A 25,410-nucleotide genomic window follows, 5' to 3' on the forward strand; every position below is an offset into this window, starting at 1 on the left:
CCAGGAAGCCTACAGCACATTTAAGCCAAAACGGCCACTTCATGTTGAGGTCATAACTGCATCACCAGAATAGGATGAAATAGATTATTATCCCCTCGATTCATTTGATAAAACTGCACTTAACACCGCAATGGCTGGGAAATATCGTAGATGAGAACAAACTAAAAAAGAAAAAGCCCGAATACACGAGTGATCATGATATTCGAGTAAATCGAGCAGCAGGGATAACTATGATCTAGAAAAAGCTTAAAGAATCATGGACACCAAAAGAACAATAGACCACCATATTTTCTGGACAAAGGATAATAATTCAAATTTCAGCATTTAAAAATGAAGAAAATTTTGAATTAACAAAATCCATTAAGTAAGAAAGGTTAGTAACCACTCAAGAAACCAAGGAAATAATCGAAGCTATAAATAGCGAAATTGATTATTAAATAATGAATTATAGCATTGATGTCATGGATGATGATGATCAACTAGAAGATATTGGAAACCAGAATCTAGACAACATGATGGAGTATTAATTGTCCTCCACTATATTAACTTTCCACCACAGCGATGCATTCCAAAGAAGAAACAGCTAAAATAAAAAGCATCTTAAAAAAGCACAGACTGAAAAGAGTGTCAGTTTGTAATAAAGTTATATTTGAATTTAAAATTCGAATTGAATTTTAGATCTATTTCAAGTCTGGGGTCTATAAAAAAGGCTCTTAAGGCATTTATATGGGGCATCAAAAGCTATAGAGTGAGATAGGGTATCGTAAGAGTGCTTTCTTTCAAGTTTGTGTGTAGTAGGGTTTTCTTTCAAGCTTTTGTGTAATATTTTAGAGTGTTTAAGGACTATGTACTAAGATTTTTTTCAATGAAATAAGTCGGTGTGTTTTCATAAACTTCTTCAAATAGTCCAGAGAAAACCTTGAAGTTATATTCCTTTTGGTTCTTATATTCTGTGAATTTTTATTCTTTGTTTGTTAAACCCGGTGAGCCATAGGTGTTGGTAAAAGGGTGTTCTAAACAGTTCTCCAATGGAGAAAAGTCCGGTCAAGTTGTGGTTGCTAACCTTGAAACAGAGGAATTCGAAGAACTAGAGGATAACTTCTTAAAGGTTAGTATATTTAATAGTGTTGTGTAGGAGCGTGGTGGGCATATATTAGATTTATTTCATATTTTAAAGCTATTATGTTATAATAGTTATGTTTTGGGTCATTATAGTAATATAAATTATTGTGTGGTCCAAAGTAGAAAGTAAGTTTATTATTTAGAAATGGCTTGTATGGTCCTTCCATTTATTGTTGTTTGATGACTTTGACTTCATGATAGTGTATATTCCCTCATTAAGCCCATGTATTGATAGTTATCCCTATTATTTACCCAAAGAAAAATCTTGGATACTCGTATACAATTGACTACAACAGCAAAGTTTATGGTGCCATTTGAAAATAGAAAAATTTAGGAAATATGAGACAAATGCAAGCTATATTTGTTTATCGTGATATGCTCCACCTTGACCATATATATATCCCTCATAAAATCAGATTCATTTTTTATTATTTGTTTACATTTAATCACTTATTTTAAATTAAAAAAGAAACACGACTTTTCAAATATTTGCTTCCCTGAAAAGTATTAGTGTTTCATACATACATATAATAATTAAAAAAATCTCTTCTAAAAGTCACCTTTTAATTGCAAACACCTTCTAAGTTCAAAATAATAAAAAAGCCTTTTGTACATACACCTTCTAACTGCAAACAATTTTTGTATTCTAAAATAATAAAGATTTTTGTATTCTAAATTTTGTTTCACAAAACATTCATCAGACATGCATATAATTAATAATGAAAAACCTTTTTAAAAAGTCACCTTTTTAAGTGCAAACACCTTCTAATTTTAAATAATAATAATAATAAATCTTCTAACACCTCCCAAAAATAATAGAAAATCACATTGACACAATGAAATTTGTTTTACATAACGTTTCTCAGACAATACGATGATTTAAAAGATCCGTTGAACCATATAAAAACATAGACAGACATTGAAAGCAATTTATATCTTATTCTTCTCTCTTTCCATCTCCATGTGCAACCCTGTGCAAAAAAAATTCTCCTCATAAACTGAGAATCGTACTATTTGATCGGATATGAGACTTCACCATTGCGCACAAAATACCCTAAATCTATAGTTTCCCGAAAGGGGCAAAATCAAAATTTTATACTGCAATTCCTCAATATAATTGTCAGAGCAACAAACGGATTCCACCATTGCATCCGAAATTCTCAAAAACCCTCAGGTACAACCCTCCTCTGGGTGTCCACCCTTCTCCACCATGATTGGCCAAACCCTAAAACAGTGGTCAAATGGCTAACTCTAGGTTTGACTTTTACAAACCAACAGTCAAACTCACTTACAGACATCACCATCGGGCTTAAAAGGTCCAAAAACCTTAAGAAGCATTGTAATATTGCCTACTTTTCCTTTCGGGCCCACCTTTAACCAAAACTCTTTAGGGTCAAACGATCAACTCGATATTTGACTTTACAAACTAACAGTGAAGCGGATATCGCCATTGCGTTCGTAAGGTCCAAAATCCTTAGAAACCATTATAATAGTGGCTATGTTCCAGTCCGGACACTCATTTGACCAAAATTCCAATCTCTGGGATAAACCAGTTGTCTAAACCTCACTATGGGGTCAAAATAGATAACCTCACATGTTTGACATCATCCTAAGGTAAAAAATCCCAAAAATTGCTCAGAAATTTGAAAATGGCAAGAAATGAAGTAGAGAGGCAAAGGAGTAAACACTCGATCACATTGAAGTGCTTTCTGCTTTCTATACCCATAGTTTAATTTGGGCCCCAAGGGTAAGTTTTCTTTTAACAATTCTTTGTTGTAATTGCTTAGTCTAAGCTTTGTTGTATTGAAGGTAGGCCTAGAGTTTCTTTGACTGTTTGCTTGGTGCTTTTGGATATTTTTGTTTTTGGGTGTATTTCGGGAACAATTTACTTTTTTTTTTCTATTTTCAAGAAGTTGAAGGACCTTATTAAAAATAGTTTATCATCACCGCATTAAGATTTTGAGAAAGGGCAGAAGAAAAGAGTACAACTCTAAGGAGTTAATATATTTTGTGAAGATAGAGGCATTAAAATGCAATTATTTGTTGTGTTTGATTCCGAAAGAAAGAAGATAAGTTTAATGAAACAAGTGATAAATATTAGTGTAAACTGTAAAGGTTATATAGATTTTATAGCTTCAAGAAGGAGAAAATCATTAGTAGTTGGAATGTTTTATTTGATGCAAATGTTACCGCTATGCTTGGTAGCATGGAATTGGAGTTTTGGAATTGAAATTGTAATTGGTGAAATTAGAGAAAATTTTGGTTCAAATTTTTAGTTGCTTTTCTTCGATTTCCCCAATTCTAATTCCAAAATTCCAATTCTGTGCCATCACACGTAGCCTACATGAAATTGGGATCGAGGTAATGCAGAAAAGTCAAAAAGAGGACTATTTTTATTGATGAAGAGTAAGAAAAATCAGTTCATGAATATGGAAGTAATGAAGACTCACCTTATCCATCTCTAGGATGGAATCCATCATCATCTCAAAGTTTTCATAAATATGGTGATCTACTCATGATGAAAAATATTGAAATAGGCGGCGTGGGGTTGCTATCAAGCATCATTTCATTTAAGAAGCCATTGAAGAAGGGAAAGTTCAGCTCAAATTTTGCATGTCTGACATTCTAACAATGCCAAGGAACTTATGAAAGTTTAGGAACATCACATTAAGGTGAAATATTGAGTTTATATGGCAAGTTAACTGTGTTTAGTTAACTCTAGTTCAGAGTTAGAGTAGAAGTAAAAAGCTGCCACTTTAAGGGTCTTTCTTTCATATGTACACTCATATATATACAATATACATACCTATATTATATGTATAGGTTCTTTCGCATGTACACTCATATATATACAAGATCATTGAGCCAGTAAAATGGGGCTGCCCAGTTCATCAACTTCTTCCTCTGTTTATTCAGATTTGCTTTTGATCAAATGTATTCAACTGCGTTTGAGTTTTCTCCACACTAGTTGTAGATTGGTTATGTTGTCAACCTTCTCTCCAAGGGATTGATATCGGACCTTTCATCTCCAAAGTTTCTAAGGTCCAATCTAGACCTGTCAATGGATCGGATTCTGATCCGAATTTGATCCGATTAGTCGGATATGGATTGAATAAAAAATCCGATAACCCGTTTATGATCCGAATCCGATAACCCATTAACTTAACAAATCGGATTTGGATTTTACCGATCCGATCTGATAATAATTTGATCCGAATTAAAATTATATATATATATATATATATATATATATATATAAGAGTCCAGCCCAAAACCCATCTCCAAGCCCACTTCTTATTAGCAAACCCACTTCTTATTCCCAAGCCCAATCCCAAGCCTAAGCCCATTCCTCCTTTAATCTATCTAAACCCTAACATATCACACAACAACATTCTGTTCTCTCACTCACACTACCTTTGCCGCAAAACAACCTCCCCAAACACTCCCACCTAGCAGAGCTGCAACACAAATCAGAGAACAAGGATCGGCAACCGCTGCAAAATATTACTACTCTCAGGTAAGTGTTCTTCCTTTCTCTCTCGTCCGATCTCACTTCTCTCCTCTTCATATTATATATATATATATATATATATATATATATATATATATATATATATTTTAAAGTTGAAAACGGAGAGGCATTTTGAAATACCTCAAAGTAACCTGGGGTGTAAATTTTCCCTTCTATGTGTACCAGATTCGAGCCTTGCCTGTGGTTTAAGAGTTAAGCCCTAAACCAAAAGGCTACAAGCAATAAAGCAGTGCGTACTAGTGTGAGATTTAACATTGAAATTGATATCCAAACCGAGCTCTTTCAAGTTAACTCCACCTTAATCATTATATATATATTATATTGAATTACACCAATTCGTATTTGTGATGTTGAAATTTCGTACCATATTACCTGTATTGTTTACGAATCGAACTTGATGGACATTATTTAATTTTTTGGTTTTTAGGTTTACAAGATGCCCTAATCTGTTGTTTATTTGTTGATTTGTGCAAGTTACATTATCAGATCGGACTATCGGATCGGACATCCGATAATCAAACAAATCGGATACGGATTGACTCAATAAATATCCGTCGGATTATCGGACTGGACCGGATCACTCATTATGCTTATCGAATTCGGTTCGGATTGACCCTGATTTGGTCCAAATCCGATCCGTTGACAGGTCTAGTCTAATCCCAATCCCTTGATTAGCCCATCACCAGATGTCTAAAGCAGCCAGCTTCGAGGGCTCATATCAGTTCATATCCACCATTCAACAAATATCTTAATTGAGTGGCCTAGCGCTTCCACAGCAAACACCATACGAAGGGAAATTAAGTTCTTACTGTTGGGATATGTGTCCCCTGGCATAACAAATTCTTATTTAGATTGTAAAAGTCATGGTTCCTTATCTGAATATTATTATTAAGGCATTATACAATTGGTTAATGGAATGTATTATTTTTTCGATTCATTATGGAATTGATTGTGTCCACTTGATTAAAAGATATATTTATATATGTATGTAATGGCAATTAATACTAAGTTATAAATAAGTAATCATAAATGGTTCAAAGTCGGTAATTATGAATGGACATTTAATTAATTAAGACTTGAACCGAGTCCGCGATAGGTTGAGATATATTGCGAGAGCCGTCGTATGCAATTACTCTCTATCACAGTCATGGCTTTTGACTCTTAAGCATGAGAGAAGTATAGACTCTTTTATTAATTAATAATTACTTTGATTTGTTCAGCGAATACTTCGAGATCCTTAGATCGGCAATTTGGGTAGTTATGTAATTAATACTTAGATGGTTATATTCTCAATATTTGAATCAGTGCTACTTATATTTATTTTGTATTGATTATGGTTGATCACAAATTAAATTCGAAGGCCTTCGTATATTTTAGACAAAATGTTTTCTATATATTTATTTAGTAAATTATTATTTTTGTCAAACAAATATTTTATTATGATCAAGCCGGAAATAATCAAAGGTAATAAAATAATTATATTAATTATGTTGTCGGATTGATGACTTTATAATCCGATAAATAATTATGCATAGAGGGGTCAAAGTGCAACATTGACTTAGCGGTTATTTACTATTTAATTGGTGTACAATTAATTTCTTTTAGCGGAGTATAAATTAATTGAATTGGGTTCATGGTTTAATGTACCAGACCAATTATTAATTTATAATAGCCAAGAAAATAGTAAGCCCAAAGGATTCTTACCCATAGCCTAAGTTGATTTGGGAGTCCTATTAGAATTGAGCTATTTGAATTAGAGATGGACAAGAATTTATTGTTTCCTTTCCTTATTTTTATTTTGCCTATATATACATGGGTCCATGTATATTTTAGGGTGTGACTTTTAGAAGAAGAAAAAGAAATATATTTTCTCTCTCTAGATTTTAGGGTTTGCTATCTCTTCTAAAGGAGGCTACCACAAGCCTTGACTCCAAGGTCATTCATCGAGGCATATTGGTGATTTTTAATGGGGTCTACAATAAGTGAGAACATTTACTTTAGAGGAAAGATTTAGATGTTTACTCAGACCTTTGATATAAGTATTCAAACTGTTAGTTGAATGATATATCATCTTTTATTTTATTTTATTTTTCATAAAACTTGTCTCTATATACTGAATCAAGATCTATGTATGAAAATCTCTCAAAAGGTTTTTAAAAACTTACACGGTTCCCAATAGTGGTATCAGAGCATGGTTTGATTCATTACTAGAGATCAAGTTTTTATCAAAATCATCTTCATGGATCCAAATTATATATATATATATTGGTGTATGTTGATGTATGATTTATTATGTTTTTATATATTAATACATGATTATGTATGTATAATTGTAAATGGATGATGATATATGGTTGGGCAATGGATAAAACTTATAGGTTTATTGAATGTAATTTTATCTTTGGATGAATGTAATTAAGATTTTGATTTAGCCGTTTGAAAGTCAATAATGTAATTTAATTTTTTCTATTGTATTTCAAATTGTAAATATTTATTAAAGCCATGTAATCTTCATCAAAAGATGCTATGAAGCTTTAAGAAGGTCCGAAAGGGTTAAATTAGGCTTCAACAATTTTTTAGAATTTTTCCAAAATTTTTCTGGAATTTTTTAGGCTAAATTTAATTTTCTGGGAATTTTTCCTATTTTTCTGGAATTTTTTGGAGTTTTCCGGTGACCGGAGCATCGCCAGAGGCGAGAAAAGTTGCTAGAGAAGGCTGCAATCAAATGCAGCACAAAGAAGTTGCATCTGGAGCGTGCTCCTCAAGTGCCAGAGACAAAATGCTTGCTAGCGCGTGAAGAGCATGCGCCAAACCAAGCTTATGGTGTACACGCGTGTGGCAGCGCGTGAAGGCGCGTGCCATGCGCCAATTGTACTCTCTAGCACGTGGCAGCACGTAAAGGCGCATGCCACATGCCTAAACCTATCCTTAGCGCGTGCCAGCGCGTGGGGATGAGCTGCAGCTCCTCCAGGTGCATGCCAGCGCGTGCTGGGTCCTCTGGGCGCGTTCCAAGCGGTATTTTGCTTCTCCTTGCGCATACCAGCTTCCTATAGGTGTTTACAGACTGATGAAGGATTCCCGTACAACAAGAATAGTATATAAATGTTAAAAGCTGAATCCATTGACCATTTTATTTGCTTTTATTTGTGGTTTAATTATTTATGTAATGCATAGAATAATTAAATACTGATTATTATTGTTCATGTGTTGGATCCATGATTTTTATCTAAATGGCTTGATTTATATTAATAAAATTATGAAGATAAATTGGGTTTGATTGCTAATTAATTTGAGGGCATTTATTGGGAAATGAAAAATTATTTTAAAAGAATGCCTAAAATTAAATATTAGTGAATCATTTAAAATCCAGATATTTTCTAAATTTAATTGAATTAAAATTAAGGCGTTTTGCATGCATTAAATCATGAATAGAAAACCCTAATTATATATAATTAAAAATTGAGTGGGAGCGAGGATTTTTATACATTACTCCATTGCCTTCGTTATTATAACCATTGTGATTAGATCTTTAAAAATAAGACCCCACGCATGATTTAAAGAGTTTAAATTACAAGAATGGTTGTCTCACGAAAATATATTTATTAAATGTCCATTATAGTTAGATCTTTAAAAATAAGGCCCTACGCATGATTTAAAGAGTCTAAGCTAATAATGGAAATATATTTAATATTTGATTTTTTTCGTTGGAGCGTTAATTACGTTATATACTCAATCTAAAATCAATAGTATTAGCTCCCCAATGAAATAGTCTATACTAGGTGATTTTAGAAAGGCTAAACATAATCGGAAATTATTTCATATATAGATAAGGCATTGTCTAAAGAGATATAGAAATAATGAGTTTTTCTCGTCAATAAGCAATAATGAATTCCGCCAACCGGATAAGTTATTGGCATATTGATTGTCCGATTTTTCATGCAATGTAGTTAAGGGACCCACAATTAATTAATAATTTTATTTTGCATGATTATTTTTATTCACTTTATTTATTGTATGAGTGCTTTTATTTTCAGATTCATCATGACTAGTCCATTCAGTCCACTTGCAAACATACTAAAAGAAAATCGATTAACTGGACCTAATTATATTAATTGGAAAAGGCAACTAGATATTGTACTCACATATTAGGGGTTCAATTATGTGCTTGCTACTCCCCGATCTTCTCCACCTTTGCCTAAGGATCCTCCTGAGGAGCATGAAGTTTTTAAGAAATGGAATAAAACAGATGAGATGACTAGGTGCTACATTCTTGCTTCACTCTTGAATATACTCCAAAGTCAACATCTTCATTATCTCATTTCTACAGACATCATGCTTAACCTCAAGGAAATGTTTGGGCAAGTTGGTAAGAGTGCACGCCAAGCTGCTGTGACAAACTTGATGACCACCAAGATGGTCCAAGGTACTCCAGTTCGAGATCATGCTTTAAAAATGATTGGTTTTCTAGATCAACTTGAGATCCTTGGATGTAACTTGGATGGTGAACTTCAAGTTGACATGATTATCGCTTCATTGCTAAACTCATTTAACTCTTTTAGGGTTAATTATTCTACGAATAAGCTTGAGTACTCACTCGCTGAACTTCTGAATGAGTTGGTAACCTTTGAAGGGAGAATCAAAAGTAAGGGTGCATCTATCAACTACACTCAGTCTGCTGGACCATCCACTTTTAGGCCCAAGAGGAGGGGCAAAAAGAAGAAGAAGAATGGTGCCCAAACTGTGCTTGTGCCAAACAAAGTGATCCAAAATGATAAGGGGAAGAAGAAAGTGCGGGTTGAAGGCGAAGGAAACTGCTTCCATTACGGTCAACCAGGTCACTGGAAACCTAACTGCCCAACACTTCGCACACAAGGCAAAGGAAAATGTATATTCATTGTTAAGGCATGTAATGTGGTTGAATATATAGATTCCTGGTACATAGATTCTGGAGCTACTAATCATGTTTGCAATTCATTACAGGGATTCCAGAAGTCCAGAAGCCTTAGTGAAGGAGAGATATACTTGCATATGGGATCTAATGCCAAGGTGGAAGCTAAAGCAGTGGGAGTAATTCATATGCAGTTTGATAGTGGGAGGAGTTTTATTTTAGAAGATTATCTTTATGCGCCAAATGTTAGGCACAATTTAATTTTAGTATCTTCGTTGGTTTGCAAAAACTATATTTTTACTTATGGAAAAAATGTTTTAATTAAATTAAATGGTTATGTTATAACTTCTGGTGCATTGAAAGATAGTCTATATATTTTAACTCCTAGCTCATATTAAATGCAAAATTATGAATTAAATGCAACTTCATCTAGATTGAATGTTAAAAGAAAAGCAGTTTCTCCAAACTCATTGTATTATTGGCATCTACGATTGGGTCACATCAATCAAAATAGGATTCAAAGGTTGGTTAAAGAAGGTTTATTACCTTGTGAGGCAGAGGAGCCTATGCCAACTTGTGAATCCTGTATTGAAGGAAAGATGACTCAAAGGGCTTACTCAGCCAAAGGATATAAGCCAAAGAACAATTAGAGTTGGTGCACACAAACGTGTGTGGTCCTATGAACACCCAAGCGAGAGGAGGGTTTGAGTACTTCATCACTTTAATTGATGATTATTCACGTTTTGGATATATTTACCTAATGCGACACAAGTTAGAAGCTTATGGAAAATTCCGTGAGTTTCAGGCGGAAGTGGAACGTAGATTAGGTAAACTTATCAAAACACTTCGATCTGATCGAGGAGATGAATATCTCTTGGGGGAGTTCAAGGATCATATGGTCAATGAAGGTATTGTGCGCCAGTTATCCGCACCTGACTGCCCTTAACAGAATGGAGTGGCAGAAAGGAGAAACAGAACTTTACTTAACATGGTTAGATCTATAATGAGTTTTGCTACATTACCTCTATCATTTTGGGGATTAGCCTTAGAATCAGCGACGTACATCTTGAACTGTGTTCCATCCAAGTCTGTTTCGGGAATGCCATATGAGCTGTGGTTTGGACAAAAACCTAATTTAAATCACATGCATATATGGGGGTGTCCAACACACGTGCATAAGAAATAGGCAGACAAGTTGGAAGCAAGATCAGATGCATGCTTATTTGTTGGCTATCCTAAGGGCACTAGAGGTGGATTATTTTATGATCCTAGGGACAATAAGGTTATTGTTAGCACTCATACTGTTTACCTAGAGGGGGATTATATAATGAACCACAGACTTAGTAGCCAAGTAGTGTTAGAGTAGTTGATTGGCACATCAGATATACCCCCTACAGACATACCTAATATAAATACTGAGAATGATGAGACACAAGAAGTTCTTGTTGAATTACCATCATCTAGTACATCAATTCCTGCACCGGTCCTTCAGTGTAGTGGGAGGACTATCATCCGACCCGACAAGCTCACGCTTTTGGGTGAGGTCTATGAGGCCGTTCTTGATAAGTATGAGTCAGACCCAGTAAGCTATGCAGAAGCGTTGACCGATATAGATGCGAATCGTTGGAAAGATGCCATGAAATCAGAGTTAGAATCTATATATTCTAACAAAGTCTGGGAAATTATAGAACTTCCTAGTGGGGTTCAGCCCATTAGTTGTAAGTGAATCTATAAACGAAAGAGAGGAATGGATGGGAATGTTGAGACATTCAAAGCTAGACTGGTTGCCAAAGGCTTCACTCAACATGAAGGTATTGATTATGAGGATACATTCTCACCAGTTGCAATGCTTAAATCTATTCGTATTCTTTTGGCTATTAGTGCTCATTATGATTATGAGATATGGTAGATGGATGTTAAGACGGCATTTTTAAATGGCCATCTTGAACAAGACATCTACATGAGTCAACCAGATGGTTTCGTGGTTAAAGGTCGTGAGGACTGTGTGTGTAAGTTGAATAGGTCTATTTATGAACTTAAGCAAGCTTCACGCACATGGAACATTTGTTTTGATCAGGCAGTCAAATTATTTGGCTTTGAACAAAATGTGTTTGAACCTTGCGTTTACAAGAAAAAATAGGGTAATGTCATTATAATTCTCGTTTTACATGTTGATGACATCTTACTCATTGGTAATGATGTAGAGGCTTTGTCATCAGTTAAAAAGTGGTTGTTCAATAAATTTGAGATGAAAGATCTTGGAGAAGCAAGCTATATTCTTGGGATCAAGCTTTTGCGAGATCGGGTTAAAAAGAAAATAGTCTTGTCTTAAGAGTCTTACATTAACAAAGTTCTGACCAGGTTTGGAATGGAAAACTCTAAGAAAGGGTTTTTACCATTTAAACATGGATTGGCTCTTTCTAATAACCAGTCTCCCAAGACTGATAAGGAAATTGAACAAATGAGGCGGATACCATATGCTTCGGCAGTTGGTAGTCTCATGTATGCCATGGTCTGTACCAGACCAGACATCTGCTACTCTGTAGGGATTGTCAGTAGATATCAGTCTAATCCTGGACTTGATCATTGGTCAGCTGTGAAGAATATTTTAAAATACCTTAGAAGAATTAAGAGTCTCATACTCGTTTATGGAGGTGATGATCTGGTTCCAGTCGGATATACGGATTCTGATTTTCAATCGGATCCAGATGCCAGGAGATCTACATCTGAATATGTGTTCAAACTCAATGGAGGGGCAGTTAGCTGGAAGAGTGTAAAGTAGGATTGTACTGCTGACTTAACCATGGAAGCAGAATACATTGCAGCCTCTGAGGTAGTAAAAGAAATTGTTTGGTTGAGAAACTTTCTAATTAAACTGGAGGTTGTGAAGCATATAGATCGGCCTATGATGCTTCATTGCAACAATAGTGCGGCTATAACCCAAACCAAGGACCTAAAATTTCATAAAGGAATAAGACACATTTAGACGAAACATCATGTGGTTCGTGATATAGTAAAGCGATGAGATATACTTGTGGCCAATATTGCATCGGAATACAACCTTGTTGATCCATTCACAAAGGTTTTACCGATCAAGATGTTTGATCGTCATATGAAAAACATAGGAGTTAGATGTGATTCGAATTGGCTATAAGTGCAAGTGGGAGTTGTTGGGATATGTGTGCCCTAGCATAGCAAGTTCTTATTTGGATTGTAAAAGCCATGGTTCCTTATCTGAATATTATTATTAAGGCATTATACAATTGGCGAATGGAATGTATTATTTTTTCGATTCATTATGGAATTGATTGTGTCCACTTGATTACAAGATATATTTTTATATGTATGTAATGGCAATTAATACTAAGTTATAAATAAGTAATCATAAATGGTTCAAAGTCGGTAATTATGGATGGACATTTAATTAATTAAGACTTGAACCAAGTCCACGATAGGTTAAGATATATTGCGAGAGCCGTCGTATGTAATTGCTCTCTATCACAGTCATGACTTTTGACTCTCAAGTATGAAAGAAATATAGACTCTTTTATTAATTAATAATTACTTTGATTTGTTCGGCGGATAATTCGGGATCATTAGATTGGTACTTTGGGTAGTTATGTAATTAATAGTTAGATGGTGATATTCTCAATATTTGAATCAGTGCTACTTGTATTTATTTTGTATTGATTATGGTTGATCACAAATTAAATTCGAAGGCTTTCGTATATTTTAGACAAAATGTTTTTTATATATTTATTTAGTAAATTATTATTTTTGTCAAACAAATATTTTATTGTGATCAAGCCGGAAATAATCAATGGTAACAAAATAATTATATTAATTATGTTGTCAGATTGATGGCTTTATAATCCGATAAATAATTATGTATAGAGGGGTCACAATGCAACATTGATTTAGTGGTTATTTACTATTTAATTGGAGTGTAATTAATTTCTTTTAGTGGAGTAGAAATTAATTTATGAATTAATTGAATTGGGTCCATGGTTTAATGGACCAGACCAATTATTATTTTATTGTAGCCAAGAAAATAGTAAGCCCAAAGGATTCTCACCCATAGCCTAAGTTGATATTGGAGTCCTATTAGAATTGAGATATTTAAATTAGAGATGGAGAATAATTTATTATTTCCTTTTCTTATTTTTATTTTGCCTATATATACATGGGTCCATGTATATTTTAGGGTGTGACTTTTAGAAGAAGAAAAATAAATATATTTTCTTTCTCTAGATTTTAGGGTTTGCTATCTCTTCTAAAGGAGGCTACCACAAGTCTTGACTCCAAGGTCGTTCATCGAGGCATATTGGTGATTTCTAAAAGGGTTTACAATAAGTGAGAACATTTATTTTAGAGAAAAGATTTAAAGGTTTACTCGGATCTTTGATGTAAGTATTCAAACTGTTAATTGAATGATACATCATCGTTTATTTATTTATTTATTTATTTTTATAAAACTTGTCTCTATGTGCTGAATCAAGATCTATGTATGAAAATCTCTCAAAAGGTTTTTAAAAACTTGCATGTTTCCCAACACTTACTTTATTCGAACAGGACTAGGAGTTCAAAAGAAAGGGACATGAGCTAGGGTTAAGAGATACACTTTTGTGGTTCATGATTCCTCAAAAAAGGACCCTTTACACTTCTTCCTTGATGATGATCTTTCCAGGTTTGCTTCCCTCATGCAAAGCCTTACTTGTACAAGTCCAGTAAACCCTATATGGATTGCAAAGTTGAATCCTCTGCACAAATTTGCTTCCTCGTATTGCCATGTAATTTGTCAAGAATCCTCCACGTTACAGCATCAGGGGTGAGACCATTCTTTCTCATTTCCCCCAATATCTCGTATGCGTCTTTCTTCAAGCCTAACTTGCAATACCTGTCTATCAGAAGGTTATAATTTACAATATTTGGAGTAACTCCACAATCTACCAATTCGTATAGGAAATCACAAGCCTCGCCCAATTTACCTAACCGACAAAGCCCTTTAAGAATGGCAGCGTAGACAAAACTATCATGAGTCTTTGATGGCCAAATCACATCATCCCAAAACCTCTTAGCCTCATCTACTTGGTCAGAGTTGCATAATCCATCAATTATAATAGTGTAGGTGGTACTGTCAGCGACCACATTAGCACCCACCATTGTTTTGAAAACCTCCATTGCCTCGGTTACCCTATATGATTTAAACAACCCACGAAGAACTGCATTATAAGTCACAACACCCGGGCTGAATCCATTTTCAGGCATAACTTTATGCAACAGATCAAGAGCTTCTTCGATTCTTCCAATGTTCAACAAACCACAGATAACAGTAGTGAAGGTCACAGCATCAGGTGCACAAAACTTGCCCATCATCATATCGTGTAGTATTTTTAAAGGCTCTTCAATTCTCCCCATCTTGCAAAACCCGTTTATAACTGTGTTGAGGGTAATTACATCAGGCTGGCATTGTTTTTGGAGCATGGAAACAAGTACATTTAGAAGCTCCGTTGGGTTACTCATAAGACAAAGTGCTCTTAAATATATATTGTAAATTCTAGTACTGTCCGAACCAACCTTATTCAACATTCTTTGAAGAAGTTCCCTGGCTTTGTCAAGGTCAGATTCTCGACAAAGACCCTCTATCAAAACTTTGTATGTATGTTCTGAGGGCAAGTACCCGAATTCAATTCCTTGTTCCAACAATTGATAAGCCCTTATACAACCACCCTCCTTACTAAGCCCATGAACAATCAAATTATATGATACCAAGCTTGGGATAAACCCTCTCTTCCTCATTATATAAACAATCCTTGCAGCCCCATGATGCCTTCCAGCTCTACAAAGTGAATCTATCATCTGGGCATAAGCAAAATCAACTGAAACACACTTCCTTTGAGGAATATCTTCTGCAATCACAAACACCTCATGAAAGAACCCTTCCCGACACAGAGAGTCAACCAGATTAGCAAAAGCCGCATTGTTCACTGATGGGTCATCTTCATCTAACATTTTCTGCCAAATCTTGTCCATCAGTTTTCTCCCCTGTTCAATATCCCGATTCCGAAAAAATCCACGAATCAAGACGGTATACGTGAGCGAGTTAGGTGGCACTCCACTCTCATACATTTCGTCGAACAGTTTCTGAGCAATACTCATTTCGCCAATTTTACGGTACCCATTGATGAGAGTAGTGTAGGAAACAGTATTGGGACAATGCCCCCTACTCTTCATATCAAAGAACAATCGGTGAGCTTCAGCAGGCCGCGAAAACGAGCAAAGCTGATCGATCAAGCGGTTGTAATTGATCAAGGAAGGCACGAATTCGGGCTTTGCTTCGATCAAATTACGAATAACATGCAATGTGGTATGTGGGGTTCGTGAATTGAGCAAGCAAGCTATGACAACATTGCAGGTTCGCTCGTCGGGGATGCAACAAGAAGCAATGTAGAGGACGAAGCGATGGTGAGCTTCGGAGAAGCGATTGGAGTGACAGAGGGCGTGAATTATGGTGCTGAGATTGAGAGAGTCCGGGCAGTAGCCGCGAAGGCGAAGATGGTCAAGAAGGCGAATGGCTTCGTCGACATCGCGGTTGATGGAGCAAAGCCTGTGGATCTCTCTAGTCCAGTAGGGTCTGTTGGTTATGCTCTCCTCTTGTTGTTGTTCTCTGTGTTCATGTTTTGGTTCTTGTTCTTGTTGTTGGTTGTGGTGGTGTAGTTGAGAAGGGCTATGGTCGGAGAAGAAAGCAAGCGATCTAGTTATGCTTTTGTGATTGATTGGAGTTTTTGGAGATTGGAATGTTGGGAATATCATTGTGTTAGGGAAGGTTGAGTGTGCACTTCCTGCAACTGTGACGACGTAAAATAGAACGCACGTCAAATGAGTGAAGTCGATTGTTTTATTGTTTTATGTGAGTGTGAATGGCATATGACATTAAATATAATTATATGATGACCATATTACCAATCATTCAATATAAATTCAAGTATTGCACTCTGTATCATTTACTCTTTTATTTTATTAATTTTTATAAAATAAATTTTAGAAAGTTACAATAAAACAAGATTTGTTAGACTTTTCTAATTTTTAATTTTTTGAAAAATAAAAAACTGTTATTAGAAAAGAGAGCCTATGTATATTTGTTTTATTTTTAATTAGTTTGATATATTCTAATTATGAGACAAGTAAAATTAGTTCCTAGACAAAGAACTAATTACTTTGTCAAAAAGGGTAAAAGGGTAAATTTACATTTTGATGCATGCTCAACGATTTATTTTTTATTTTTTATTTATTTTTTTTAAAATGCGAATTTAGATATTACCAATGGGATGGACTAATATTTTTTTAAATGGACTAATAATAATACGTATATATTATTTTGGTTGGGCTAAAATTAAGTATAGTAAAAATTATTTATTTATTTATTTATTCTGTCCGCCAGTTGCATGAATAAAAATTTTAAACATGTTTTTACAAAAGTTTATAAATATTAAAAAATCTAGTGGGTTCGATTGATCTGGGATATCCATGGATGCATACGATTGTCTCTATAGTCCATTCCATTGATTGAGAGAGGAAGTCCTTTGATGGATGGTTAGGAAATTCTAGAGTGAGTTTGCATTGAAACACTCGGGGAATAGTAAGGTTGGGAGGTAATAATAATTTTTTTTAATAATTTTAGGGGATAAGAGTATTTTTTTTTTCTTTCTTTAATTGGTATTTATAAACACATGGTTCTCCACTAAAGCTCGAATTCTTAACATTCTTTTGAAAAGTAAAAACTGATACTGCTAGGCTAATATTTTATGAATATATAATTTAAAAATCCAAATTCACAAGGATACATTACTAAAAAAAAAAAAAAAATCCGGGGGGTTTCCAACATGTAGGTCCGTCCTAGGAAACATCGAGTTTCCACCTGATTCAAACACCAGTCTAAGATGATTCTAAATGCACATGATTTCTCAAAAACTCTAGAAAAATTTTCTAACTAATTTTCATATAATTTTGAAAATAAAAAGTATATATTTTTGCTTTTATTCACAAGACCAAGTCTCATGATTTTGCATATTGTTCAAATATATTTGAGAGATTACTTGTGAGGTATAGTACATTTTTTTTTTATTTTTTATTTTTACAACAATCATCATACCTATTAGAATTTGGCGAGCTGTTGGGCATACGCATTAGTATTTGGTGAGTTGTTGGGCATAATGTAAGAAACCCTCCTAAATTATTGAAAAACTTGCAACTTACCTTCTAAACTACTAAAGTTGCAAAAAACTTCCTATATTTATTGCTGATGATCCCACCCAACAACGTACCGGTTGATTCTCGCCTTTAAAATTGAACGTGTAGGCAACGGGGATAAGGGTGTGTTTGCGTGAAATATAAGTTGGGTGTTTGGGTCATTGTCACAATAGCCAACCCAAACACACTCTCATACCGCCGGCAACACACTCCCTTTTGCTATTCACACCCTCTGCCGGCTATACACAAAAGGGTGTCCTTCACCGTTCATCTTCAACCTCGTAACCTGTCGATCATTTGGCTGTGCATATGACATCCCAAGATTAAATTGTTGCAATCAACTGCGTGTAAAGTGGGTGAATCGATCTGTGAACGAGTGATGATCCATGGGTTCCACTGAAAGAATTAAGTACTTGAGTTTGTATTTGGTAGGTTGCTTCTTCTCTTACTACTAGAGTGTTTTTAAAAAGTATCTTGCTGCTATAGTGTAGCGCCTGCTTCGATGATTAGAAAATGATTTTCTCAGCCTTTTGTGATTTCTAGGTTAAGGAATTGATGAAGGTTGTGACACAAGCTTTGGGCGAAGTTTAGGAGAGAATGTCTTCTTTGGAGCTCTGTAGTCGCTTGTTGGCTGCGTTCTAAGACCTATCTTTTCCCTCAGTCTCAGCATCTATCCACTAGATCCAAGTTTGACAAAGGTGCTAATTTTGTACGCAAGCACATTTGTTACCAATTGTCATATATTTATCAACAAAATTAATTTTGTCGTAATATTTAGTGACAAAATTCCTTGAAATTGGGTTATATTAAGTGATAGATTTATAGAGAAATAGCGACAAATATTTTGTCGCTAATCGTCATATCTTTATTGACAAGTTGGTTTTTTATTTTTTATTTTATATTTTTTTGCAAAGATGATGCCTTTTGCAAAAAAAAGTTTTTGTTACCTAAAGCCTTTTATCACGAACTTTTAGGGATGACCTTGTGACAATTTTCTTATGGTTAGTTTTTATGAAAAAATTTCTATGTTTAGTAATAAAAACTTTTGTTACAAAAAATCAAATTTATTGTACTGATTTAGGAAATTTTTTTTTTATATTGTATTGGCTTGGTACTATCTCTCCACTCCAAGGGTTTATGGATAGGGAGATGAATCCAGAAGACACCTTTGTTCTTGTTCTCTTGATACAGTGTGGCTAGGCTTGTCTTCACTGGAGTCACCTTTTCTTCGTACCTTGGCTTCTTTTTCTGGATGTTTACTGGTCGGAGGTGATGCATTTCTCTGAGTTTCGGGATCAAATACTTGATCATTTGCCTGAATGTTGAGGTTGATCAGCATTGATCTTTACTAATGGCACGGTGTAATCTTCTTCCAATCTTAGATATCCTTAAGCTTTGGCATTTAGCACACCCATGTCTGATAGTCTTCTTTATAAGAGAACTATGGAACTTCGTCCCTTGCATCATGGTCAATTTAAAGGCTTTCACTGCTGTTATCTGATCACAACGATCTATCATGGACATCTCAAGGTTGAATTTGGTGAGGAACGCCTTTAAGCGCCACCCCTCTTTGTTTATCTCCCTATAAAGAGAGAGGAGACGGTCTTTTTTTGCCTCCTATTTCCTATGTACTATGCGATGAACAATTCACATAGTTTATCAAAGTTGGGAATTAACCTAGGTGTTTGTTGTTTGGATTAGAGTAAAGCTAATCCATTTAAAATGGTTAGGAAAACTTTACATATAAGGTTCTCGTCTTCTGCATCCAACGTCATCTTCTACGGGATCTATAATCCCGTCAAAGGTTGTGAAGTTTGGCATTGCAAATTTTTTGGGCTTCAAGGTTCTAATAATTCCTTCTATGAAGGGTGACTGAATCAGTTTTTGTAGCTACTTGCATGGCCAGATTGGCTGGTGTTTATGCCTTCAAATCCTTGATTTGCACACCAATCTCCTTTGCATTTGTGCCCTCTAATCTGGTTATATATTTGGCTGATTGCCTTCTCGTATTTGACTCCTTCGGGAACCCCAATTTCATAATACACGTCAAAGACTAACTCCTATTTCATATATACATCAGGCTAACCACAAAATTGCAGCAGATGTGTCATGTATTACTTAAATGAAACAAATAACGAATCAATTCACATTGATACACAAAAACACACACATATATATATACACACACACACACATACAAACATATGTGCATACACAGACAAAGGATTAGATATAACGATTAAAATCGTAGACAAAGGGTTAGATACCACAATTAAAATCACAGAGATAGGCAACTATAACAAGGTACCTTCGTCCTTGCTTGCTCCCTGGTATAACTGAATAATAGATGACTGAACTTGCTCGTTGGTCGTTGGTCATTGTTGCTTCCCTTTGGTCGCTAGTCACTACTGATAAGCGCTGAATATTGCATATTGGAGCCCTTAAACGTGCATATGTTGATACCTTAAGTGACACTTCTAACCAGTTTTAGACTGATTTTAGTATATTTGTCTTTTGTAGGTGATTTCCCTAAAAACAGGACAAAATCGTGATTCTAGAGCTTAAATACCATTTACGAGGCTTATAGAGTTGTACCAGACCATCCGAGGCAAGTTTAGAGTCAATCAGGGGATTCTGGAGACGTTCAAGTGCTAGAGCTCGAGCACAACCATTTTTGCTAGACCACAAAGTAGAATGAAGCAAGAAAAGTTACTAAGGCAAAATTTCTTGAGCACAAGATTTTCTGCTCGAGCACAAAATAAAAAGCTCGAGCCTTTTCCAAAAAGTTTGAGCACAAATTCCCCTGGGAAGATGAAAAGATGCTTCCGAAATTTCAATTGCCAGAGCTTGAGCATTTCTCAAAAAGCTGGAGCAGAAGTCCACCTGGGAAGATGAAAAGACGCTTTGAAAATCCAAGTTCGAAAAGCTCGAGCCATTTCCAAAAAGGTCGAGTAGAAGCTGGCTTGAGCACAAGATTTTATGCTGAAGCACCCTAGGCATAGTGCTCGACTACCTTGCTGGAAAATCCTAAAATTTGGCTAAGTGTTGGGCAAAAAGATGCTTCGAATTTTTTTTGAAGAAATTTGGCTAAGTATGAAATTAATGCTTATAATATCCCTAATTTTAAAAGGATAGTCTCGGCATTTTAATATTTATTTTATTGCATTTTGAATAGTTTATTTTTATTCGGTATTTGCCTGTTGTTTTAATTAATGGATTAAATGCTATTTAATTTAATTGTTTGCTTAATTGGTTTAATTGGGGTGTTTTAATTGAATTAAATGTCTTATTTGTTTATTTATTTGAATTAACTATTTTAGTTTAATTATTGGTTTCCTTTTACTATTTTAAGTTAGAGTTTATTTTCTTTTAAATTCACGTTGTGCCGACTAGGATGCAGTTAGGGTTCTGTCTCTAATTATACAGACTAGGGTTTTAGTTAGAATTAGGGTTGTATGTTTCTAATCCTATAAATATATCATTACAGTAGTTTAGGGTTTTAAGAATATAACACAAAAACATAACCTAAAGTTTGTTCACGTAAGAGAGGGTTGAAAGAACAGAGGCACAGTTAGGGCTTCCAAGGACGAAAATAGAGAAGACCAAGGAGGTGTTGTGGTGGATTAAAACATAAAAATAGGAGGCTTGATGGTATTCAGAGATTGCTGGAAACGTAGAGACGAAGCCGAGATTTCATAACTGAAATCACAGGCAAGTTCTTTTTTTTTCTCTCTCCCGTTGGCCTGTGTTCTGTGCACCTAGATATGCTCTAGGGTTGTAATGGATCATTAACTGAATTGTGCATATTTATTATTATGTTAAATTGAATATCTGTATGCGTGGAATTAATTCAGTTACGGTTCTTGTAAGTTTTGTTATAGTGTTTGATTTCTTAAGCATGTTTAATCGGTACGTGTTCTAAGGTTTTTAATAATGTAAACTGGTTTAAATAATGGATATTGGACACACTTAGGACTCTTAAGATCAGTTTTAGAAACCAACAAAATGGTAAGAATAGGCCGGAGACGAAGCAGAAGGTCAGAAACGGAGTAGGAAGAGGACAGTACTCTCAAAGAGGGAGAGAGCCGGCTCCAGGAGGTTGGGAGCCGGCTCCCCCCTTCATAGAGCCGTCTCCAAGGGCTAGGGAGCCGGCTCCATGGTGCTTAGAGCCTGATCTATTGGTTAGAGAGCAGGCTCCCTTGTTTGGTTTTGTTTGGCGTGTTTCTAGAACAGTTTTGGCACTGTTTTGGATGTGTTTGGGATTCTGAATTGTTTCAAGGGCTAGACTGAGAATTTTAAAAGTAATTTCAAGGGATTTTAAACTCTCTAATTGCATAATTTGTTCCATAGAGCAAATAGAATAAACAGTCTAAAAATAAGCAACTTTGCATGCTTAAATGGATAGGAAGGATTAAATTGTTTAATCTAGTTTTAACAATTTAATGGATTGTAGCATGGACTCTAAACATGTTATTATGCTATATTAGGACCCACCATGCATAAATTATCTCTATATGCTAATGATTCTCATAGTGTGGAAGTTTTAAGCAATGTCGCACACTGTTAACGGATATAACGTATTTAGTTGCTTAAACTTAATTTAGCAACTTAGATGACTAAAGTATGACTTCTAAATTTATTTTGAAGGCATAATAGGGTTTTATACATATTAGAATTTATTATATTTCTCTTGGATTTTAATTGAAGAATTATTAAAATATATTCTGTCAATTACATGGAATTATGTGTTGGATCATAATTGCTGAATTCTTATATTAAATTCTGTCAATTATCTGGAATTATGTATTGGATTATAATTGCTGAATTCTTATATTAAATTCTGTCAATTATCTAAATTTGTGTGTTGGACTATAATTGCTGAATTAGTACACTAAATTCTGTTAATTATATGGATGTTGTGGATTGTATGCACCAGCATAAAGGAATAAGGGAATGGATTGTAAAAATTGAGTGACCACCTGGATTAACTGTTGGTTGTAATTAAGTCATATCAACTAAATAAGTTGAGTGACTAACTGGATTATGAATCGTATGTCAGATTAATGAATAATTGAGTGACATACTATGGTTTTGGATGGACTTTAGATATATGATTATGGTACCACGATGTGAGCTTGAGTCTCATAGTCGATGGTTAGGGTGCATATATGCAGTGGATGTGTAGCTGGCTATGATAGGTTGAGGTGTCCCTGTTAGGTCTAGGTATTCATGCCCACCTTTGGGTGCATTTTTGCATGTTGTCTTCTACTAAGGTTGAGGCCCCCTTCGTAGTCCAGTGAATGTCCCTTAGTGTGGATATATATGTATTTATGGACTAGATAGATATTGTGAGATATCTAGGGTGTATCTGCGTATCGGGTCACTGTATGGATTGTAGTTAGATTAGAACTTATTTATGGGACTGACCCACTCTTATATTTTTCAGGTATCGGACGGTTCCAGTCTTAGGCTTGTTCGTGCTGAGTAGAGACTATCATTCACTCTACCGACGACGTAGGGTTTCACTCCAAATTTTAGATTTACTTTTATTTCCAGTTATTTTATGTTCAGTTGGGATTTGATTTAGGGGTCCACTAGATGGATTCTCGAGTTGTACTGATGGAGGTTTTGGAGTGTTGGATTTTATAAATCTTTAATTGTGGAGGATTTTATATTTAGTACTTCTTTTAGCTCTATTCTATTTCATATTTCATTTTTATTTTCTGTGTTCGTTTTAAAATATTAATTGTTTGATATTCCCTCGGGTTTGTGCTTGGGCCTGATCAACCCGTGTCTCGGATCCGAGGGGTATCACATTGCTCAAGCCTTTTCCAAAAAGCTCGAGCACAAGCTAAAAAGCTCGAGCACAAGATTTTGTGCTCGAGACTTTTCCAAAAAGCTCGAGCACAAGATTTTGTGCTCGAGGCTTTTCCAAAAAGCTGGAGCACAAGCTAAACTGTTCGAGCACAAGATTTTGTGCTTGAGTCTTTTTATGTCAGGCAAATATAATAAGTGTGGGATTAATTCTAATTACATCCTGTTAAGTCTCAGACGGGCCCAGATGACCTCAGAAGACCTAAAGCCCATCCTAGAAGGGATAGAAGCCAGTTGTTTCTATAAAAGAAGGTGAAAGGCTACATAAAAACTCTTGCAATATTTCAGATCTAGCGGCAGATTTTAGTGTTGTTTTTTAGATTTCTCTAAAGAATTAAAGAAGAAGATCCATAGAAGAGGAGTTACAGTCCATGATAATGAGTTCCACACCAACAAAGATGATATTCCCCATCATCATGAGTAGCTAAATCCTCTCTTAGGGCATTGATGTAACTCGAATCTGTACTATGGTTTGATTGTTCTAAACTTTGGGATTTTCATTATTAATGAATAATTGATTGCATGATTCTTGAGCAATTGATTTAGATCTTCTAAGCATTTGGGTTTTTAATTGAATAAAATTAGTTTTTGATAAATTAATCTCTTGTCTTAGACTTAATTATTCTTTAATAAAAATCAAACTATTCTTATTGTTTGAGATTGGCGGCTAAGGGCTTCTTGTGATAATAAGAATAGTGATCATGCCATGGTGCGTAAACTGTTTTTGTGAATGAATGTTTTTATAGTTTATGCTTAGGGAAGACAAATTATTCTGCAAAATTAGTTTAGAAGAAAAGATAGGTTATCATTAACAAACATTCATGATTTATCTTTTTTAAAATTGAATTGAACTGAATGTTAGTTCTTTTAATTCTAAGTTATACATAAACATTAAAATCCCAAGTTTAAGACAATTTACCATAGCATAAGGTTCGCGTTGAAATCAATCCCTAAGTACTTCTCCTTCTGATCTCAATCTTTTTACTTTGTTTATTTTCTGTTCATACTATTGAATTGTAACACAGCAAACACAAACTTTCTCTAAATTAAAATAGCAATTAATTTTAGATTTGATAAAATCCTATAGTCCCTGAGGTTCGACACCCTCTAAGTAGCCCTATCTTACAAAGGATTCATACTATTGCGAATAGTAAAATCACACACATCAGCTGCTAGCTGCTAGCTACTCGCTGGTCGCCATCGCTCCACTCTTCGTCGCTCCCTTACTACTTCATATCAGAGAAATGTGTATATGCCCCGCTGGTCTGTCGTTTGAGGTTTTTTTTAAAAAATTTTATTTTATTTTTATCTATATATTTTTTTAAAGTGTGATTTTTATTGTACCTAGCTAAGTTAATTTGGCGCAAGGGTAAAAACATTTGGGGGGAAGCCTTTTTAGTTATTCACGGGACAAAAAAATATCCCTTAAATGTCAAATTTTAGCACTTTATTAACAAGGATCATTTGTGCCGTTAAAGTTGGACAAATATGCCCTTAATATATTTAGATATCCCTGAGATCTTTAAAACGCCGTAAAAACGTTTTTCTACGAGGATCTTGCTAAATCCCCGTGAAAGCATGACCCTTTATATAACAATTACGAGGATCTCTAATGAACCCAGTTAAAAATAGTTTCCACGAGGCAAAATAAAGAAACCCCGTAAATAAGATGTCGTAAAAACCCACTTTTCTTGTAGTGTGTATGTTCTAAAGAAGAAAATTAAAACAAGACATGAAAGAAATT

At 34.9% G+C, this 25,410-nt stretch overlaps 1 protein-coding gene and 1 long non-coding RNA gene across 2 annotated transcripts; one reads left to right on the top strand and one right to left on the bottom strand.

Moving 5' to 3' along the window:
- Positions 1-13,996: 13,996 nt before the first annotated feature.
- Positions 13,997-16,410, bottom strand: LOC132286378 (pentatricopeptide repeat-containing protein At3g18020). Its single transcript, XM_059788706.1, has one exon. The coding sequence runs from the start codon at positions 16,353-16,355 to the stop codon at positions 14,277-14,279; it is 2,079 nt and encodes a 692-aa protein (XP_059644689.1). The 5' UTR covers positions 16,356-16,410; the 3' UTR covers positions 13,997-14,276.
- Positions 16,411-16,988: 578 nt separating this feature from the next.
- Positions 16,989-20,905, top strand: LOC132285149 (uncharacterized). Its single transcript, XR_009472448.1, has 3 exons — positions 16,989-18,220; positions 18,336-18,490; positions 20,313-20,905. It is a non-coding gene; the product is annotated as an uncharacterized LOC132285149 (long non-coding RNA).
- The last annotated feature ends 4,505 nt before the right edge of the window (positions 20,906-25,410 follow it).

The sequence above is a fragment of the Cornus florida genome, unplaced genomic scaffold (assembly GCF_030987335.1).
Source record: "Cornus florida cultivar Cherokee Brave unplaced genomic scaffold, ASM3098733v1 CherokeeBrave_3.0.0_Hap2_Chr11, whole genome shotgun sequence".
Lineage (NCBI taxonomy): Eukaryota > Viridiplantae > Streptophyta > Magnoliopsida > Cornales > Cornaceae > Cornus > Cornus florida.